Source organism: Pseudonaja textilis, chromosome 3 (genome assembly GCF_049901715.1).
Source record: "Pseudonaja textilis isolate UNSWEBS1 chromosome 3, rPseTex1.2, whole genome shotgun sequence".
NCBI classification, from domain to species: Eukaryota; Metazoa; Chordata; class Lepidosauria; order Squamata; family Elapidae; genus Pseudonaja; species Pseudonaja textilis.
Window position 1 is genome coordinate 23,957,085 of NC_141992.1, and position 21,579 is coordinate 23,978,663.

The 21,579-nt window shown below is 36.2% G+C and overlaps 1 protein-coding gene across 1 annotated transcript in view; it reads left to right on the forward strand.

Moving 5' to 3' along the window:
* LOC113434544 (thyrotropin-releasing hormone receptor-like) overlaps positions 1-19,235 on the forward strand; it is a 36,925-nt gene extending 17,690 nt beyond the window's left edge. Inside the window, exons 3-4 of the mRNA XM_026697784.2 lie at positions 12,986-14,228; positions 15,081-19,235. Of these exons, the coding sequence (XP_026553569.1) occupies positions 12,986-13,381 (396 nt within the window). The 3' untranslated portion in view covers positions 13,382-14,228; positions 15,081-19,235. The remainder of the gene's footprint in view (positions 1-12,985; positions 14,229-15,080) is intronic.
* Positions 19,236-21,579: the final 2,344 nt, after the last annotated feature.

The following is a 21,579-nucleotide window of genomic DNA, read 5'->3' on the forward strand; positions in this document are numbered from 1 at the left end:
AAATATTTTCTCATTTTTCCTAAAGCCAGACAAAGCTTGCTTGGAATACTGTGCAAACAGACTTTAGGGAATATTTCCTTCCATTTTAGAAACTGATTTCTTATTCCTGCTTCTGGATGCTGCTTTGAGGCTCACTGTGAGGGGAAAGTCTGAAGACATGAATGACGAGATGGAAGAAAACAATCTCTCTCTCATTAAAGGACAGAGTTTAATTAACAATATATCATCCAAAAGACACATGAAAGAGGGCAGAAGATTGTTCTGCAGCTCAGTAACTGGTACAATGAAAACATGAAGCAGTTCCTAACAATGACTGATGATAGCATAAGGCTATATCAGAAATGAATATAAAGTACCTGTGCTAGTGACTCCAAGCCTTTCATATAATGCATGAAGATTTGCATGTTGTTTCTAGTACTGCCAAAATCCATCCTTTATTCTGAAATCCATGTTTTGGACTCAGACCTCCTTCCAATTTTTCATTTCCACATTTAAATAGACATCTCGGTCTCAGGGGTGGGGGGGGGGTGCAGGGGGGAATTAGTATGGAATATGCTTAACAGGAGTGAGACATTTCTTGCCCAGAATATCCTATCTATGCTAAAGGACAAATGATCAAAAATAGGTGGTACTCTTTTTATTTCAAGGAAAGATCTATCCTTCCTTTTAGTGAAGAAGAATTGGACCGAATGGCTTGAGTAGTTTCTCAATCTGCTGGCCAGCAAATGTACAGTCCTGGACTTACAACCATTTGATTAGCGACAGTTTGAAGTTACAGTTTGAAGCCACTGAAAAAAGTGACTTATGACTGCTTTTCACATGGCCATTTCAGCATCCCCATGGTCACATGATCAAAATTCAGATGCTTGGCAGTGCAGTGTCCTGAGGTCACCGCTTTTTGCAAACTTCTGACAAGCAAAGTCCATGTGGAAGGCAAATTCACTTAACAAAATGTGTTACTAACTGAACAACTGCAGTGAATTACTTAACAACTGTGGCAAGAAAGGTTGTAAAATGAGGCACAATTCATTTAACATTTATCTCGCTTAACAACAGAAATTTTGATTCAGTTGTGGTCATAAGTCTGTAGATGGGTATCTCTCCTTTCTTTGAACAAGTCTTGAATTTTAGACCAGTGTTTCTCAATCCAATGATGGCTGGGGAATTTTGAAAGCTGAACTCCACACATCTTATATTTGCTATCTGCTTTGGACTACACTTGGAACAAACCATTATGCAAAGGGAGATGGTTCTAATAGGGGATTGTCCTCTACTAAGCCTTAAAATATAGATCTGTCATTTTACAGCGATTTAAAAAGACGACTGTAATTTTCAATGAGAATCCAAGAAAACCTGTGGCAGACATTGCTGTCATTTCATGTAAGATTAACTGCTTGAAGCATTATTTGAATCCTCTTTTGAAAATTGCCAATTTCAGTTTAGAAACTCTGTCTCCCCATTTTCTGATCCCCTTTTTTGAGCAATCAATGTCATTGTTACTTAGATATTCTTTCATCTATGAAATTTGGGACATTTTTTAAAAGACAGGAAGATAAACAAGCAAGGTAATGGCCACTGTGGTTTGATCAAATCTTCTCCCATTGTTAAAAGAGGGAGAGCTTTGACTGCAACATGACATTTTTGATGATGTTCTGCCAACACTCCTGGATGAGATGGTACCAGACAAAACAGTGTATATTTCAGCTATTGGCAGCCTGCTATCCTGCAGATATATTTGGCTGCAATTCCCAGACCTCAAAGCTGAGCAACAGAATCTCTGAGAATAATTGTTCCAATATATGTATCTGGCAGACATTAGTTGGAAATTCTCCCTTTTTGAAACTGCTTTCATTCTTATTAGAAAGTATTGTGTACCTTCCTCTCAAAAGCTGAACTGGCTTTATTTTGTTTTACTTCTGAATATACTGAAAGTTCAGAGAATCAGTTCAAACAGCTCACTCTAAAAGTATGATATGATGCTTCTTCCTCTTGCAGTTTTCATTTGATTACTGTGTCATTTCCCTAACCCTATTCAACTTCTTAGCATTGTCAAAGAAATGAGAAGCAATGTTGTCAATTATCAATAAGCAAAAAATGAAACCCATTGCTGCAATCAGTTCAATAGAGAAAGAGGAATCAATATACGACTAAAATTCTTGTTTCTTAACCTGTAACTGGGCAAAAAGGGATGTCAAAAGGCAGCAATTTTTGAACCAAGGTATCTCAAATGAGCTAAGGTACAGAAAATGTCCAAAATCTGACACTCATGATGCCCATGGAATTAAAATTTGGCAAATTTTATAAAACAGTTTATAATGTAATAAAAAAATGTCACAAAACATTTCCTGTACTGATGTTTGACTATGCTATTTAATTCAACATAAGCTTTTTTTTCAAGGCAGATAAATTTCTGAAAGTATCCCAACAATGCATCCAGTGAAGTCAATCCCTTAGAAGTTCAGTCATTGTTGAAACCATTGAGAAATCTGATCAGGAAATATTTCTGAAAGGATGACCCAATATGTCATGGGTTGTCTAATACTTTCCAAATGCTCAAAAAGAAAATTACTCAATATCTGGAGGAGAATGAAATTTTCAAGAAGCTATTTCAGAGCGTCACCATTGGAATACTTTCAATCTTTACAAACAAATAAAGGGTTTCAAAATCAATTCCTGGTTGATGATTACAATACAATACCCAACTTTTCTTTCTCCATACAGGGCAGTCTGTTATTCTTTGTCATCTTGTATGGTTGAAGGCAAAGCTACGTTTGATATTATTCATGATTTTTTTTAGAAAATACATTTGATGTGCTTTTGGAGGGGTGAGGGTATAACAGAGGTGTAAAAATATTAGGATATCAGACAGAATCTTTTCCCTTTTTACATATATGTGTGCTTTTTTAAAAAGAAAGGGGAAATATTAGGTTACATAGTGGTGGCTACCATGGAGTGGTACAATGGCCTAGAGGTGGAGTTCTCACCTCACAATCAGGAGGCTGTGAGTTTGATCCTAGGTAGATCAAACCTGCTGAACTACTTTGGTGATGGGAAGGGCATCCGGCCATCAAACACTCTGCAAGCTCCATTTAGTTGCCCAGACACCCCGCAAGGGATTATGGGATCATTAAAAGAAGATGAGATGATAGTGGTGGCAACCATCTTTTAACACACACCCCTCCCTACAGACACCCCTGAAGGACAAGCAGCAGTGAAAGCTGAGTAGAATTGATTCTCTAATACTGTTGCATGACCTACCTGAGTTGGATGCTGAAACATTGCCTCTCCTTGACAGCAAGGTCAGAAAAAGAAGGGGGAAACACGAAGTATTAAAATAGATGGCAAAAGTGGGAATAGATTTGCTGTTCTCTCTATACAAAGAGGAAGAGTGAATAAGGCTAAAACTGGATACTTGATGTCTTAAAAAGCAGAATTGTTAATTGTAAGCATTAATAAAGAAATTAAAGCTTAGGTAATATTGTTACAAAATGCAGCAGCAGGGATCATTGGAAATACTATCCAGCTTAGAAAAATCATAGGTAGTTGAAAAAGTGACCTGCAGAAGCCAAGGTGGCTAAATTCTATTGTTGATGACATAAGTATGACATTACAAAAAGTCAGTGAAGCAAATACTGACACATAAAAAATGATGTCCATTGGGTTATTGATGTATTTATTACAATTATATCCCACTGCAATCATAGATAGATTCTTAGCTGCTCATGATATAAGAAAAAGTCAACAATAAGAAGAAATTAAAAGTAACCCAGAGACAACAGAGGGACAAAGAGGAGCCTCAATGTATGAAGAGCTGGAAATAACTGAATGATTGAACAACATTATATCTACTTTTGTATCTAGAGAGATAGAATAATTAAAAGCAATTATTATAATGATTTTTTTAAAAAGGTATCCAAAATGTTACATATAAAGTGATAAAGAATATTTCCTTCCAATTTTCATTTAAAACATCATTCGTCTAATATCTGTTCTTTGCAACATTATATTTTGCTCAACAAGCACCCTTCTGGCAAGCAAGAAAGTCAGTTTTTTTAATGTTTCCCCACCATTTAAAACAAATATTGTTTTCAAAGTTAAATCTGCTATTCTCTATCTGGCAGTAAGCACAGTTGAATTATCTGAATATTTTAAGTGTGCGTAGATATGTATTGACAGTATTCTACTATGCATAAAGGTCTAACTTTTGCTAGTCCTATGCTTCAAATAATATTTGAGCATTCAAATGGAAGTACAACAAATTGTTGTCCTCTCTGGTAGACAATTATATTTGTTAGAAAGTGGAAGAAGGAATAAGGGGATCTCCTATTCTGGACCCAGTCCTCATTGATCAAGAGGAATTGATTGAAGAAGTGAAGATGAGCAGAATCTTGGGGGAAATTTGCTACATTATCATTGAATTGTTGATGTTAATGAAAAAGGGGGAAAGAGAGAAAATGAGAAATGTACTGAACTTCAAAAGAGTGGGTTTTGTGAGCTGAAGTAGAAGATAATTCAGATCCAACAGCTCAATACTCTGAAATAGAAAAGTTGGAAAATTTTGCAAATAGGAGATACCAAAGACTTACTCACAAACAATTCCTAGGAGGGGGAAGAATGGGAAACATCTGAAGTATGAATACATAGAGACCACTTTAAAATCCTGAAAGGGGACCATATAGGAAATGGAAAGAGAGGTATATAATCAAAGATGAACAAGAATCAATTTCCAGAATTTTTAGGAGTGTTTGTGAGGAAAACTAGAGCTCAGAATAAGATAAGGCTTGCAAAAAAAATGTCCCAAACAGTAAAAAAAAACTTTTTCAGATTAATTTAAGTGAATTCAACTCTCCAGGGCCAGATAAATGCTATCCTAGGGCATTGAGTAAACTAGAAGAGTTGATTGCAAACCGCTAACTATAATATTTGAGAATTCCAGGAAAATTGGCAAAGTCCAAACAAAATGGAAAAGTGCAAATATTTTTTCTCTCTTGGAAAAACAGAAAAAAGGACTAGGAAATTACACAATTGTTAGCTTTGTTAGGCAAGTTCCTCAAACGATTTATTAAAGACTATATTTGTATTTGTATAGGAATTCAACAATTGACAAGATCTAGAATGGGTCTGGCAGAAAGAAAGCATGATAGATTAACTTTATCTTTAGAAAAAAATGGAATTACCGGTACTTGTGTAACATACGAAGAATGTAATGGAAATAGAGTTCTGTTTTTAAATGATATCCTCCTTAAGAAAATGATACAAAATTATTGTCCCTTCCCCTAACCTATCATTGCCTTCCTCTGCTAGATGCCCCAAAAATGTTGGAATTCCAGGATTTTCAAGTATTAACCTCATCCAAGGTCATTTGGAGGGTCATTCTAAATGAAATTCTGGGACCTTTTCTCGAAATGAAAAGATGGGAGGATCCAATATATCCTCAGCGATACAGGTTTTCCTGACATTTATTTCCTACTACAATGGTTGGAAATGAAAAGAACACAGGTGTCAACTTTTACTGTTGGCAAATGCAGTTTTTTATAGTCCTTTCCATTGTCTCATAAAAAGGGTTTTTTATTATAGTATTGTACAGAAGTTTGTATACTTCTAAATTATTACTTTATGGATTTTACAGTTTGTTTCATTCTATATAATGTCAAGGAGGAAACTAGCAAGGCAGGAAGACAGATACCCAGAACAGACAGGATCATTTTGTAAACAATTTGCAAACTGTGATTATCAGTCTATTCTACACCTCATTCTTGGCTTCCCACAAAATCAGCCTAGTGAGTGATTTATTGTGATCTTGTTGAAAATTTTGACAGCAATTACAGAAATAAACACATCTTTTAATGGTTAAGTTCAAACCTTTCCAGACTTGAATTCAGACCTGGTTTGCTAACATAAGTTTCTACTGCAATTATTTTAAAAATATACAGGGCAATATTTGAAAATATGCGTATCAATACTTCATTAGTATTCTGAGAATGATGGAGCATTATGTCTGGGAAGTAAAATATTATTCAGAGTAACTGGATCCCCCCACCTTTAAAAATATGAATTTCATGGTACTAAAAAATTCCTAGTCATTGCTATCTCTACAAAATCTAGTAGATGAATCAGTGATGGTACCCCACTGTATGTGTTTAACTCAAAATGATGCCCTCAGTTTGTTCAAAAAATACTGGCAGTGCATCAGACAGACAAATTAAGTGCAAAATCTCTCTCTCTCTCTCTCTCTGTGAATATATTTGGCAGAAAAAAAATCACTGAGGGAGTTAAAAAGAAAACACATTAAGCATTACATTTGATTAACACAGTGAAAATGATTTCCAGCTAAATACACAAAGAGCAATCAAGATGCTGTTCTTAATTTAAGTTCAGCTTCTTTTCTTAAGCGGTTTAAGGCAGATGGAAGGAGCTAAACAGTACTGATACCTATTCAGGATATTCAGATAGTTTTCTTGAAAATCTGGAGCAAGATAATCTATTATTATCAAAGCACTAGTTCAATGCAGAGACTAGGCCATTTCATTTCTATCATGGAGATTTCCATTTTCACTGTGAATTCTAAAAAAAAGTCATTGCTAAAATAAAGTAAGCCAAAGTCTTGGAATCTGCATATCAGACTTGCAGCATTGAGGAATTAATACTACACAGACCAAAATTCTCTATTTGAATCATGGCTTCATAAGGGCAGTCTATAGTCTTAGGCTACTCAGGTCTCATTATTTGGAATGCCCTACAGATAGAACACCTTTAGATTTCATTCAAGGAGATTCCGAAAATAAAAAGGAGAATTGAATAAGATTTTGTTCTTGCTTTTATCTAGGGGTGGGATTCTACCAGTTTGTACCTATTCGCTAGAACTGGTTGTTAACATTCTAAGCAGTTCGGAGAACCGGTTGTTAGAAGAAATCACTGGCCTAATCCTGTAAGGAAGGCAGAAAGGAAACATTCTGGTGTTGCTTACAGAAACTGCCTCTCAGTTAACCCTTATTGCATTCTTGGCAGGACTAGACTTCCTGTCTCAGGAGTTTTTTCCCCCTCCTTTGTTGGTACTTTGCTTGTGTGGAGTGACCATTCAAAGTTACAATGGCACTGAAAAAAGTGACTTATGACCATTTTTCACACTTACGACTGTTGCAGCATCACCACAGTCATGAGAGGCTAGGCGAGGAGATGCGTGCCTCGATGTGAGTGATATTGAGTTGGCCATACCCAGCCAATAACATGACCACCAAGCCATGTCCACCACCTAAGCCATGCCCACAGAACCAGTTGTTAAAAATGTTTAATCCCACCCCTGCTTTTGTCTGCCAAAATGTACGAAGCAGAAATATCATAGTTTATATAATATACTACTCAGGATTCTTTCTAGCTGAAGCGTGAGCCTGTATTTTATGCATTTATTTATTATAAATACTTCTGAATGGCTTCAGTGAAATGAGCGGGTGGCAACATAATATGCAATATGTTTAATGTATCCCAGTAGTTGAAAATGTATCAAAACTATTAAACATTATCAGTGATAATTTATTAATATAGAATTAACTTTATTATAATGTAGCCTTTACATTCTGTCTGAGGATTGCAAGATTGATGCCTAATCATATAATATTATCAGTAGAGAGGGTCAGACTAAACTTCTGACTTCTGAGGTTGAAGTTCTGGAAAATAGCAACAATTGGGATGAAGGAGCTAAGGAGTGGAATAACAACCTTAAGCCTCTTGAAGGTTTAGGGCATCTGGGTGGTTTTTTAAAATCCCCCCACTCATCATCCCAAGACAAAGGTTCAAAAATCGTTGGCCTTGCTGATTCCAGTGGACTGGTTGCCCATTCTTTCACTCAGCTGTATGACTGAAGCACCACTAGTCACTTGTAAATGTCAAATATGCGACACAAGTAGGGCTGGGCAAGATGTGGTTGAAATGAAATCTAAGACTACTGGAATAGCTTAGACTTCATTTGAACTCAATTTGACATTTTAAAGTTTCCATGAACAAGGGATCAAAAGAACTGGATGGTAAGACCTGTTAGAACCTGGATCTGAGCCAACTCTGGATTAGAGAGGGTTGCTTGGAAGAGTTGCATAAAACAAACTTATTGGCCTCTCTAATCAACTGAAACATGCAGTTGGCAGGCACCTTTATTTCACTGAAAGGTCTGATAGACAATAAATCATAGTGAAAACCTACTTTGAAGTCTGAGAGGTGATGATAAAACACTGTAATTCCACTTTATTAGGATGGCCAATTAAAACCATGAAACGTAGCTTGGTTTATAGCAAACCCAATTTGATAAAGAAAAACTATAGAATTTCTTAGATACATTTTGAAACTATAAAACTAAGAAGAAGAAATAATAAGAAATTCTATTATCAGGACTTACATTTACATTTATTTAATTTGTCGATCGCTTACAAGATACAGGTATAAGAATAAATATAGTTTTGAATACATGAGATAGATTCTTATAAGAAAAAAAAAAAAAGGACAGGGACGGTAGGCACTTTGGTGCATTTATGCATGCCCCCTACAGGCCTCTTAGGAAGGGGGCAAGGTCAATAGTAGACAGCCTAAGGTTAAAGTTTTTGGGGTTTGGGGAAGAAACCACAGAGTCAGCGAGAGTATTCTGAACATTGACCACTTTGTTCCTGAAGTTGTATTTTCTGCAGTCAAGTTTGGTGCAGTTAACCTTGAGTTTGTATCTATTGTGTGCTCTTGTATTGTTATGATTGAAGCTGAAGTATTCAATTGCAGGTAGGACATTGCAATATATGATTTTATATACTATATTTAGATCGGACTGAAGGCGGTGTAGTTCTAGATTTTCTAAGTCTAGAATTTCGAATCTGGTGGCATAAGGTATTCTGCAATGAGTAGAGGAGCAGAGAACTCTTCTTGTGAAATATTTCTTGACTTTTTCAATTGTGTTAATATCAGATACATGGTATGGGTTCCAGACTGATGAGCTGTATAGGTCTAGCAAATGTTTTATATGCTCTAGTTAACAGTGTGATATTACCAGAGAAGAAGCTACGTAGGATTAGATTAACAACTCTTAATGCCTTTTTGGCTATCTAGTTACAGTGGGCTCTAGCACTTAGATCATTTGAGATGAGTACTCCAAGGTCCTTGACAAAGTTTGGATCCTCAACAAGATCTTGACTATTTAGCTTGTATTTTATTTTCTTATTTTCTTTCTGCCAATATGTAAGACAGAGCATTTATTTGTTGAGATTTGAAGTTGCCATTTGATTGACCATTCTGATACATAGTCAAGGTTTACATTTAATCTGCACAATTGAGTTATTAGTACTGTTTAAATATACCTCTTTTATATTATGATATTCAGAGAGAAGCAAGTCTGATTTGATCTGATTTTACTTTAAGCAATGGCTTTAACTTTCACTAGCTGTAGTATATCTCAATAAAAATATATCAGTTTATATTTTGTTTTATTGGTGTATTGGTTTCAGGCTCATTGAAGGACAGGGAGCTACTTCCTGCCTAAAAAGTGGTAGTGGTGTGTCTCTTCTTCAATAGGCCCTCCTTGGCTTGAACAATTTTCAATCGCTATTGACCAGTCTACAGTTTTCTGTCCCTGGGAAAGGTTGTTGAGAAGTCCACAATACATGAGAATCCTGAAGGATTATCTAGCCCCATTTCAGTTAGGTTGCAGGCCAGGATATAGCACTGAGGCAGTTTTGGTTGTGCTGTCCTTGGTTGCAGATGACCTTTATCAGAACTGGGACAGAGCTGGTAATCCATCCTTGTCGTCCTTGATCTCTCAGTGCCTTTTGATATCATTGTCCATAGCTTCTGAACCAGCTCTGTAGCATGGAGTTTAGAGGCACTGTTCTATAGTGGTTCTCTTCCTTTCTCTGTAACTCATTCCAATCAAGATTGGGGGGATATGTCATTGCACAGACTCTCCTTTCTGGGTTGCTTTAGGGTTCTACTCTCTCTCTCCCCTCCTTTTCAGCATCTACATCAAACCACTGGGTGAGGATATCTGCCAGTTTGGTGTTCAGTATCATCAGTAAGCTAATGATATCCAAGTATATATTTTTATTCTGAGCCAGACAAGAGAGCCCATTGAAGTTCTTTCCCAATGCCTGGGAGTTGTGCAAGTTTGGATGGGAGTAAACATATCTTACTCAATCCTACCAAAACCAAATGATTTTTAAGTATTTGGGCTATCTAGATTTGGGGATGTTCCATTTCTGAATTTGCATTTCTCCTTTTAAGGGTGGTGTGCAATCTGGGTTTTTTTCCCCAGGGCTCACAACTCCTATTCAATGCTCAGGTGAAAGTTGTGATCAGAAAGGCCTTTGTACTGCTTCTTCTGATGTGCCAATTGTTCTTTTTCCCTGACTGGGAGGAAATTCCTGTAGTCTTGTGTTCATCACCTTCTACCTCATATGAAGTAGTGATGAAGATTGCACCCAAGTATGTTTTAGAGTAGATAAAGAAGCATTTTATCTACTCTAAAACATATTTGTGTGCAATCTTCATCACTGCTTCATATATGTGGAAGTAGTGAACACAAGACCACAGAAATAATGTCCAATCTAACATCCTTTCTATCATTAGGCAGTTCCAGAAAGTGCTTATTCTCTTTGCCAATGAGTTCTGACCAATCACACGAGGGAGGGATGTATGCATCTATTTCTAACCAAACTGATACCAAAGTGGATGTGTTGTGAATCATGATTCAAATTCTAATTGCATCATTTTATTTTATACTTATATTACATCATCACACAGAAATATATGAATGTCTGGAATTAATGTCACTAAGCAAATTTGACCTTTGCCCTCCTGCAAATGCCTATGAGATGTTGATGTTAGTCATCAATGTTAATGGGTCTCCACTGATCTCTGCCTTCTTTCCTTGCTCATGATATTATTCAGTAATGTTTTGTGCAGATTTGTTTGTGACACTGCTAATCTGTTCCTGTTTGAATTCCCATCCAAAGGCCGCTAGTGATATTTGTTAAAAATTGAGGTTACAGAGCCACATGCAAGCCTGGAGTAATCTCTGTAGAAATTACTCCAATTCTCCTTAAGATCTTCCATAAAGTACCAAACAGTGTTGGGAAGGCACAATTTCTTGAGTTTTATCCCTGATTTTAATGCCAACCCAATTTACTCAACAACTTCTTTTGGTTTCCCCACCCCCCCCCCCATTTATACAGTTACCCTGCCTATAATACAAAAGACCCTCTGATCGAACCCAAAGCCTTTTCCTTTTATTATAAAGAGAAATGATTAATAATTAATTAAGAGGAAAGGAAAGAAGAAGTTTTCTCAAAAAAATAATCACCTACCATCACTCAACAAGTTATCCATTAATGGGTTTTCTAGTAAACATATTAAGATATTGAAATATCTGAGCATTTCATTTCAGTGGCTGACAATGTGAAAAGAAACACTAAGAATAATTTCTCTCAGAGCCCACAGATTTGCAAATTCCATTTTGAAATTTTAATGGTAGCAATTATACACTGGCTGCAATGAATATCTTTAGGTGAAATGTAATTAGCCATCTGCTAAACACAGTGCAGATTCATAATCCCTATGAATCAATCTTTTTAGCAGTAATACACTCTACATTTTAAAGAATTTTGTTGTGAGTCTCTTGGTGTCTTTCCAATACTTTATTGTACTTGGAAACTGGAATAAGCTCTATCGAGTCTTGTAACTCAGCTACCTCAATTTTGGACAAATTAGTCTTTATTAATAGCTTCCTAGCTTTCCTGACCTTGCAGCATAATTACATATTAGCATAGCATAGTTTCAAATATAAAATCAGTTCAATATTTAACCACACTGATCTTCAAGAAGGCCTCACTGGAACTGAAGCAACAGATGTTTAATAATAATCTCAAGAGCAATCTGAGCACAATTCCCTTATTGCTTGGAATAGTTTGACAGGCAAACCATTCTCCCATGCCAGTTTTTGCTAAAATTTAATGCCCATCCCATTGATCGGCTTTCCCCATTGCCATACCCAGTAAATCAATCTCTAAATTATTGGAGGAAAATGTTAGTGCCCATCTATGCAAGACTTCAAAGGATAATTAGAACTGCAGAAAAGACAATTAATACCAATCTGCCTTCCATTGAGGACCTGTATACTGCATGAGCCAAAAAGAGGGCTGTGAAAATATTTACAGATCCCTCACATCCTGGACATAAATTGTTTCAACTCCTTCCCTCAGAACAACACTACAGAGCACTGCACACCAGAACAACTAGACACAAGAGCAGTTTTTTCCCCGAATGCCATCACTTTGCTAAACAAATAATTTCCTCAATACTGTCAAGCTATTTACTAAGTCTGCATTACTATTAATCTTCTTGTTGTTCCTATCACCTATCTCTTCCTACTTATGACTGTATGACTGTAACTTTGTTGCTTGTATCCTTACAATTTATATTGTTTCCTAGTATGATTTGATTGCTTATTTGTACCCTATGAATATCATTAAGTGTTGTACCTTATGATTCTTGACAAATGTATGTTTTCTTTAATGTACACTGAGTGCATATTCAGCAAAGACAAATTTCTTGTTGTCCAATCACACTTGGCCCAAAAAGAATTGATTGATTGATTGATTGAACATATATTCCCTTATTCAGCAGGTGAAATAGAAGGCTTCACACCTGCTGCTGCACATGCCATTTTCATTAGGTCTGGTGGGTAAATCTAATGTTACTCCTTCTAAAGAACAGCTATGATAGTTTGGAAGAAAAGAATTTTCTCTCTTTTTTAAATGATAGAGCTCTGATCTCCAGAATGGTAGTCAAATATTTATTCAGTCACAATTTCTAGTCTTGTTTAAATATTGTAGCTACTTTGTTAATGTTATATCCATGTGTGCATTTTTGTGGGTGTGTTTTTCCCCTCCACTATAATTAGAATCCTGAAACTGCTAGCAAAGAAGTAAAGTCGCTTTCTTTGTCTCTTTATAACTCAAAGGTGACCAAGATGCTGGCTGTGGTGGTGATTCTCTTTGCCCTTCTGTGGATGCCGTACCGTACCTTAGTGGTAGTCAACTCTTTCATGGACCCTCCTTACCTGAACAGCTGGTTTGTTCTCTTCTGCAGACTCTGTATTTACCTGAACAGTGCTATCAATCCAGTCATTTATAACTTGATGTCCCAAAAATTTAGAGCTGCCTTCCGAAAGTTATGCAAATGCGAGCAGAAGAGAACTGAAATTGCTACACAGTTTAACACCCCTGTCTTCTACAGCACAATGAAAGACTATTCTCATGACAGTTCGGATCACAATGTAACAGAACAAGAAGATCTCAATGGCTGCCCTCCAATAGTCAGGAAAAAGTTAATCTTTCCAAGTAAACATGGCACATAATCACTGTCTTTGGTTGCAGAAACCATCAATGTGGATCATTTTAGGAATTATCTGATCAGCATGCTAAAGATCTAATATTCTTTTTTTCTGCGTTTGGGTGTAATATTTTCATAAAGTTATCTACATTATCTGTATTTTAATGCTAACCTGAGCTCACCTGTGTCACATATTAGTTGTGGCTAAAATTTGTTGTGGTACAATGAAATCTCTCACTTGGTGTCAAGTAGCCTTGTCTGAACAATACTTTCTCAGAATAGTCACGTGTGCAATCCACTGGATACACTCTGTCCATTGTATTCCCACCAACGCAAACTTACTGTTCTCCATGCTTTTAGAAAAAGAAGATCTGGAATGAGAAGCTCCTTCATTTAAAACTTTTCTCCTGGATCAGGAAGAGAGGCATTTATGGGATGAAAGGCTAGACAAAGAAACCTCTCTATCTTTCTTTGGGGCCTTATGGAAATAATTGGACTAGATTGGATCTATGAGCTTCAAATGTCCCTTGTCTATTCTAAAATCTGGTTGAAGTAGGGAAATATCTCACTAATGAAAGTGACAGATATTCTTGCAGAAGAAATGGAGACAAAGAAAATTTCCATGAATAAGTCTAAATCTTCTGAAATGACTCTCTAAGTTTCATGCACTAGTTTAAACATTAAATTATGTACAGTATCTTGCTGGCTCAAGTGAAATTCGGCATATGGAGCCTTTCTAGGACTTTCCATGATGTCTGTTGGCTACTACGGCTGCTTTTACAGGACATGCTCTAGAGATAGGGGGACAGGCTTCCTTGCTGTTAAAACAGAATCAGTGGAAAGATGCTGCCTTTTCATTCAATGGAATTAAGGTAATCTAATTTGATACTTCTGCATTGACACTTGTTCTCCAATTCTTCAGGATAGAGATTATCCCAGGAAATATTGAGAATTGGATCTACAATATTTTGCATGTCAATATGTGTTTTACCACTTAGCTAATTGTTTACTGTCTAGTTTATTATGAATGTGAGGAGGCATTTTAAAGTATATTATTAATTTTAATAGGTAAAAGTGAAGTGTAAGCAGGTTGGGAAATCTGAAAACTTGATGTCCAAAACTCTGAGAATCCAGATTAGGAAATACTCTAATAGAAAAGCCCAGCCACTGCATATATAACACGAATAATATATTACAAGGTGCTGGAAATAACTGAAATATTGTCCCATGTGTTGATCTGGTTATACCTGTGTTATTCCCCCTCCCCACAAGCTAACATATATTTAAATATTCATTGGATGAGCAGCACTATTTAGACATTTCAGAGCTTTCAAATTAACTGTGGCTCTGTTTTTCTTTACAAAAGAGCCTAAGAAGGTTAGTTGAACAACATTAACTTTGTTCAATTATAGCAGAAACCTTAATTTGATTTTCTTGGTAGAATTCCTAAAATAATTCTTGCTTCTGTTCTATTCCTTTTCTTAATCATTAACTATAATCACATTCTACTATATTTTCCCCTTCATATAAACTACAGAAATCCTCAAGAGCATAATAAAGAAGATTAATATTTTCATTTCCATAGATGTACCTCTAACAGTATAAACAGTATAAACATTCAGCAATAAATGTCATACTCCTTTGGTGGTACAAACTCAGTTCCAGTTTAGATTTTGATAAATTGATTTTGCTTGACCTTGTTTGTGATTTTTTTTCTCTTCCAGAATGCAAGAACTGCTACATTTCTGGAATTCCAACTATGGCCCATTCTTCTTCACAGTGTTTCTATTAATTTGTGATGTGAAGTTATCTGGATCCAAAGTGACGGGAAAAAGTGTACTTCAGCAAAAGAGATGCTGATAGGGCCCTCAAGGTCACTGCAACTCAAACATCTATTTTCCTGGCCTCACTCAGCTAAAGAATAGCAAATAAATACTGGATCATAGACACCTTTTTCACTTCAGATCCAAATAGCTGTATACCAGTAGTTTAATAATATAGGTTTGGGGTATCAGATGCTGTTCCTGTTTGGCTGAACATCCCTTCTGAATATCTAATTTAATATGTAGTTCTAGGAAAGTCTGCATTGTCTGATGTGTATCAATGGAATTGTGGCCTATTTTACATCTGATGCACAGGTATCTTGGAAATCAGACCAGTGAAGGTTCATGTTTGTTTCGAAGACCATTAACCTATCATTAGTTCTAAGCTACAATTTGGCATCGATGGGAGTCACTCTAGAACTTAAACATAAACAATAATGTTCCTGTGGTAAATTTCAAAATGTAGTTTTAATGTCTCTACTTTACCTTGTGGATGGTGAAGGACTGGTTGTAATATGACTAAAGGTTTTCTTGTGACTTGAAGATCCTTAGCTATAATAAGTTCATCGCACTATCCATCTCTAACTATTTTCTATATTTCCAAGCAATTAGTGGCAGTAGACTTTATTGTATTTGAAAACTGAAGATATCTGAAAAAACAGTCTGTAACAACTCTGTTACTGTGACCTGTAATTTTACCATTACTAGCTCTAATGATCTTCAGTGATTTATCTGCCAGTACTTCTTTTTGTCTGATAGTGATATGAAGAACAATAATAATAATACATTCCTGTAAAGCACATTAAAAGTGCTTTAAGATTTTGACTTAGTGGTGGTAATTGGACAGATAGTTTTGCATGACCTCTACATTTAGTGATGCTATCGTGATTTTTAAAAAGTATTTATTGTATCTCAGCTGAATACTAATTGCACCATATTCCTGTAACATTATTCATCTTCTCTTTGCAAGCTGGATGCGTATGATGGCAACTATTTTACATAAATTCTCTACAGTTCTGAACCAGAAATAGTGATGTGCTATGTATGTCAAACAGACCAATTACAAATGGGGTCTGAAATTTGCTTGAAAGTAATGATTTCTGCTGAATACCTACAAGTTTTTATCAGTTAAACTTATTAAGATATTGAAATACCTTCTCATTTCAGCAATCTGGAAAGGAGCACTAATAGTAATTTCTTTCTGGGTCCACACACTTGCATATGTCTAGCAACAACAATAACAATGGCAGTTTGGTTAAGGTATTGGTTTAGAAACCAGAAGATTGTGAGTTCTGCTTTAAACATGAAAAACTGGGTGACTTTAGTCCCTATCTCTGTCTCTCTTTCTGTCTCTCTGTCTCTGTATTATTATATAGGTCTATTATTGTAGAGAAAATAGGAGGTGGACATGTTTGGTACCTTGAGTTATATATGACAAAAGTGCAATAAAAATACAATAGTAATAATTCCTGTCACAACCAGTGGGTCAACATTGGGTTATTTGGGAAAAAAGTACAGAAAGAAGCTTTCACACTAACCTATAGTCTATTATTTACAACAGAGTATTATAAAATTTATTTACAATAACAATGTGTTTTACAGTTAGTAGAATCCATCTTCTTCCACTCCCAAGTCCTACTTCTGTTCTTCAAGGGGTCATTCCCTACCATGAAAGATGATGGAAATTCTTTCCCCTAGAGAAAGTCACCTAGTGAGAGTCTCATTTCTTTCTAGTAGGTGCTTTTTTGCTTTTGTTATGATTTGCAGCTGGAATCCTTTCCCATTTTTCCCAAGAAAGAGCATAATTTGGCTTCCTTCTCATTGCTTGTGATGTGGCTCCTGCTGCTTTCTTCTTCTCCACTAGCATTTTCTAGTAGTGGATAAAGGGCATTGCCCTGACCTTCATTCTGTAAATAGCTCATATAGAGTAACAATCTTGGCATGCTGGGGTAAGAGGTGAACAGGCTGAGCAGTATTTACTCCTTACTTCAATGACTGCAACTGATGTGAACCTTTACAGCTCTGCCTTCTGGATCAGTGAAATGGGCTTCACCTGTTCATCGTATTTCATGGTTTGGGAGTCCAGAGTATTCAGGAAATAAAGGTGGTACTTTAGCTTGATGCTTTACAATATGCCAGCTACCCATTTCTTAATGTAAACAGACAGACAGACGTCAGAAAATTATCTGGAAGCACATTGACACCATTGACACAATCTTGAGAATCCAAGTCCTAAAACTATCTCTGAAGTAGTCTAGAGTTCTATTGAGAAGCAAGGGGGGGAAAAAGCAATTGCCTGCAATTCTTTTTATATGTACAGCCATCTGGGATTTTGAACTGATTTGCACATTTGTGCCCATTTATGGAGATTTCTTGCACTCTATTGACAAGCTGAAGAAAAGGAAGGAAATCACGTGGAGAAGAAGTAAGTCTTTAAGCCAAGCTGCACTAAATTATAAGTCATTCATCCCCGCTCCCCCCCAAAAGTAGAAAATCATTATGTAACAGAGCACATTGAAAATATTAGATTTGATAACTGATTGTTTTAAAAACCAATGGGAATTAAATCAGAGCTGACTAAATCAAACAGATTTCAATTGAGCTACTCACAGAAAAATCACACTGTGTTTGTCTGCATCTGCTTATTATGAGAACTAATTTGGTCCAACAATTAAGGCACTAGACTAGAAACCAAGACACTGAGTTCTAGTCTTGCTTTAGGCATGAAAGCCAACTGGGTGACTTTGGGCAAATCATTGTCTTGTTACTTCACAGGTTGTGGGGTTGTTTTGTGAAAAATGGGAGGAGGACGGAGTATTTGTGATGTTTGTTGTTTTGAATTATTTAGAAAAATAAAGATAGAATATAAATAAATAAGCCTTTTTAAAAAGGAGACTAATGAAGACTTCGAAACTTTTGGGTTAACAGTATCAATCCGAGACATGCTGATTTAGCTGAAGGCAACTAGATACCCTTTTCCTGTTTTGAGTCATTCTCATACTTTCACATTGAGTAGTATAAATATGGCTTGCATCTGGCAATTCTTACCTAACCATTGTGCATGTTTGAAATGTGATGTTCTATTTATAGCTGTATGAATTTTTTTGGCCCAGCACCTATGTAATTTATATCACTAAGGAAAACAAAATTATAGATTGTGTAATTTTTCTTAATAGTTCTTGGTAGCCACTAAAGCAAAATAAATTTTTAAATAACCACAGTAACAACTTGGGCATGTCACTTCATGTTATTATGAAATTTATGTTCATTGATTTGAAGTTATCTTTTAATTGGATACTTCACCAGTTATTGAATATGGGAGGGAAATGCATGGCTAAAACACTTGTTGAAGCCGCAGGGGTTATGACCAGGACCAGTAGCACCAGGCAAAGTGCTGGATTGATTTTGGCCCAGTCCATGTTATCTCTGATTTGGAATTTATGAATAGGCAAAATAGTACAATTCAACAGCCAGTGCAAAACATGTTCAAGTACAGTGGAATTAACTGAGATGACTAGAATGCCTGAGAACTGCTGGGCACATTAAAATGATATGTCTATAAAATAGCTGTCTTCCAAAAGCAGAAAAGACATTTCTGCAGCTTGCCGTTCAACTGCTACTCCATTTTATTCCTCTAAAAAACCAAATATAGGTAGTGTTTGACTTATAGTGATTTGTTTAGTGACTTTGAAGTTACAATGGCTCTTGATCACAATGATTTACAATCAATCCTTTGATTACCACTGTCACTGCATCCCCACAGTCATGTAAACAAAATACATCTGCTTGACAACTGGCATTAATTTAAGACAGTTGCAGTGTCCTGGGGCCATGTAATCTCCATGGTTAAAAAAGGTCATAGAATGGGGCACAATTTACTTAAGAACTGCCTTGCTTAGCAATCAGAGACAATTATGCAGATACTGTATGCCTTAACAGGTATATTGCTTAATTTTACCAATTTCAGAGTGAAAATAGCTATGCTGGACTAATGTGTTTTCTTGCAAAACACATTTATTAAAAAACATTTCCTCAACTTTTAAAATTGATGGAGGCGACAGGCTAAAATACTGAATCTACTAGACAGGTAGCTTCATGTATAAGAACATTTTGTTTGCAGCTTTGTCCATCTAAAGACACGGTTGTGTAATTGTAACAGAAATACAATACATTTTGGGTAAAAGAGAGAAGTATTGTGGACATTTGCATCATTTCCACAACTATGAGGAGATTTATGTGAAAGTCATGTTTGTGGTTGCCTGTTGAGAAACATTATACTTACTGAAAACAAAAACAATTCCACATCTGACTCTTGATTGGCTAGGAACACTTTACGAAGAAGTACTAACCAGTGAATAAATTTGCAAGAGATAAAATAATACAAAACCCCCATCAATTTATGATGATTTGTTCAGTGACCATTCGAAGTCATGATGGTGTTCAAGAATATACCCAGACTTATGGCCATTGCAGCACCCTTGTGGTCATGTGATAAAAGTTTGGGCCCTTGGCAACTGCCCTCATCCATCTTCCCCCCCTCCCCCCCATCTATGCTTTTATGGCTCTTGCCACCCTGTGACCCTCACTATGTTCTTGCTCATGCTGCTGCTGAGATGCACCAAAAGAGAAAAAGAAAGGAGAGAGAGAGAAAGAGAAGAAATAGAGAGAGAGAGAAGAAAGAAAGAAAGAAAGAAAGAAAGAAAGAAAGAAAGAAAGAAAGAAAGAAAGAAAGAAAGAAAGAAAGAAAGAAAGAAAGAAAGAAAGAGAAGGAAGGAGGGGGGGCTTTTTAAAACTCCCCATCTCCCTCGCTGCAGATGTCTCTGACTTTACTGACTGCAAAGAAAAGGCTCATATTAACTTTACTGCATTCCTTACTGTTTTAATGTAAAGCCATGGGAAAGCTAATTTCTGGAATAGCTTTATTTCCTTAGAGAAGCTGGAATAGACTGGTTATACTCAAACATTATTTATGCATAGCTCTGTTAATGTGAACTGGACATCCACCTGATGGGATGCTAAATCCACTTTGAACATCAAATTTATAGTAGGTATGCAATAGTCATGTTGGAAATCTGCCAAACAGATCTAAGGATGATAAATACACAACATTACTTTTTTGAGAAAAGCTAAGGAAAAATAGCTATTTAAATGTAAATAGGCAAAGGGTACTAAAAGCTTGGGGCTAATACAATTTTTCATTTTGGAGATTCGTACTCTGATGCTGGAAGCTAGTGACCATCTGTGGTTACAAAGTTTTAAATATTTGGACAGTGGTCTATTTGAGATACTGGGTGCTTTCAGAATTAAAAAAGGAATTAATGTGGTTAATATAAGCATAGGAGAGTTTCCAGTATTTGCTTTTAATGACCTTTTCAGAGCAACCTTCTTTTAAATGAATGCATAAAATATAATTAAATGAATTAAACAAAAAGCTAGAACTCTTGATAATTAATTAATTATGTCTGTTATTATTCATTATTGCCCAGAGGACTACAACAGTCACTGTAATATTTTAAAAAGCTGTTTGAAAGTTAATGTTTATTTTTTTAAAATCTTAAAAATATTAAGGAAAATAAGTGGCATCATAGAAGTCTAATTCTCTGCTGTTATCTAATGATTCATTCATTGATAGGAGAGGTATGATAGCATCACATTAATTATACATTTGATTCATACCTGCCACAACCTGCCCCAAAATTTGAAATGATTAACAATACAACCTTATGGTAAACAATTCAATAAAACGTTTATAGTACAAAATTAAAAACCATCCAAATAATCATATAAGCCCCTGTGGCACATTGTTTAGAATGCAGTATTGCAGGCTAACTCTGCCCACAGGAGAGGAGAACACCGGGGCTCCCTAAACTTAGCTGAAGCCACCTCATGGACCACAGGCCACCTCCTTATGGCTGGCTGATATAACATATAGCTGCCTCTGGTCTATTTTCAACCATTGTCTCCGAGAGCACATGTAGGAGACCTGAGTTTTGTATTTGTCTTATAGAGCAGCTTCCCCCCAAGATGGTCCAACAATACTGGCCTTCAGGAAAGTGGTGGTCTTTTATGCCACTGGGACTAGGATGTTAAATTTACCTTGGGATCAGCCTTCTGTGTGACCTTATGATTGAAGAGGGTGTTTTCTTTTAAAAAATCTGGAGCCTCATCTTTTTCTTGTGTTATTATTTTCTTCCTTTACGTTGGTTTTATTTGATAATTGTAGTATCTTTATATCCTTGTTCACCATTCAGAGGTCCTCTAATACAAGGGTATAAAACTGGATTTCTTTGAGGGCCAGATCAGCATTGTAGTTCTCCTCTGCAGGCTGGTGGGAGGAGACAGACGGATGCCTCCTGCAGCACCCTGCCGGCCAAAACAGGGCATTGGGGGGCACGCGAGC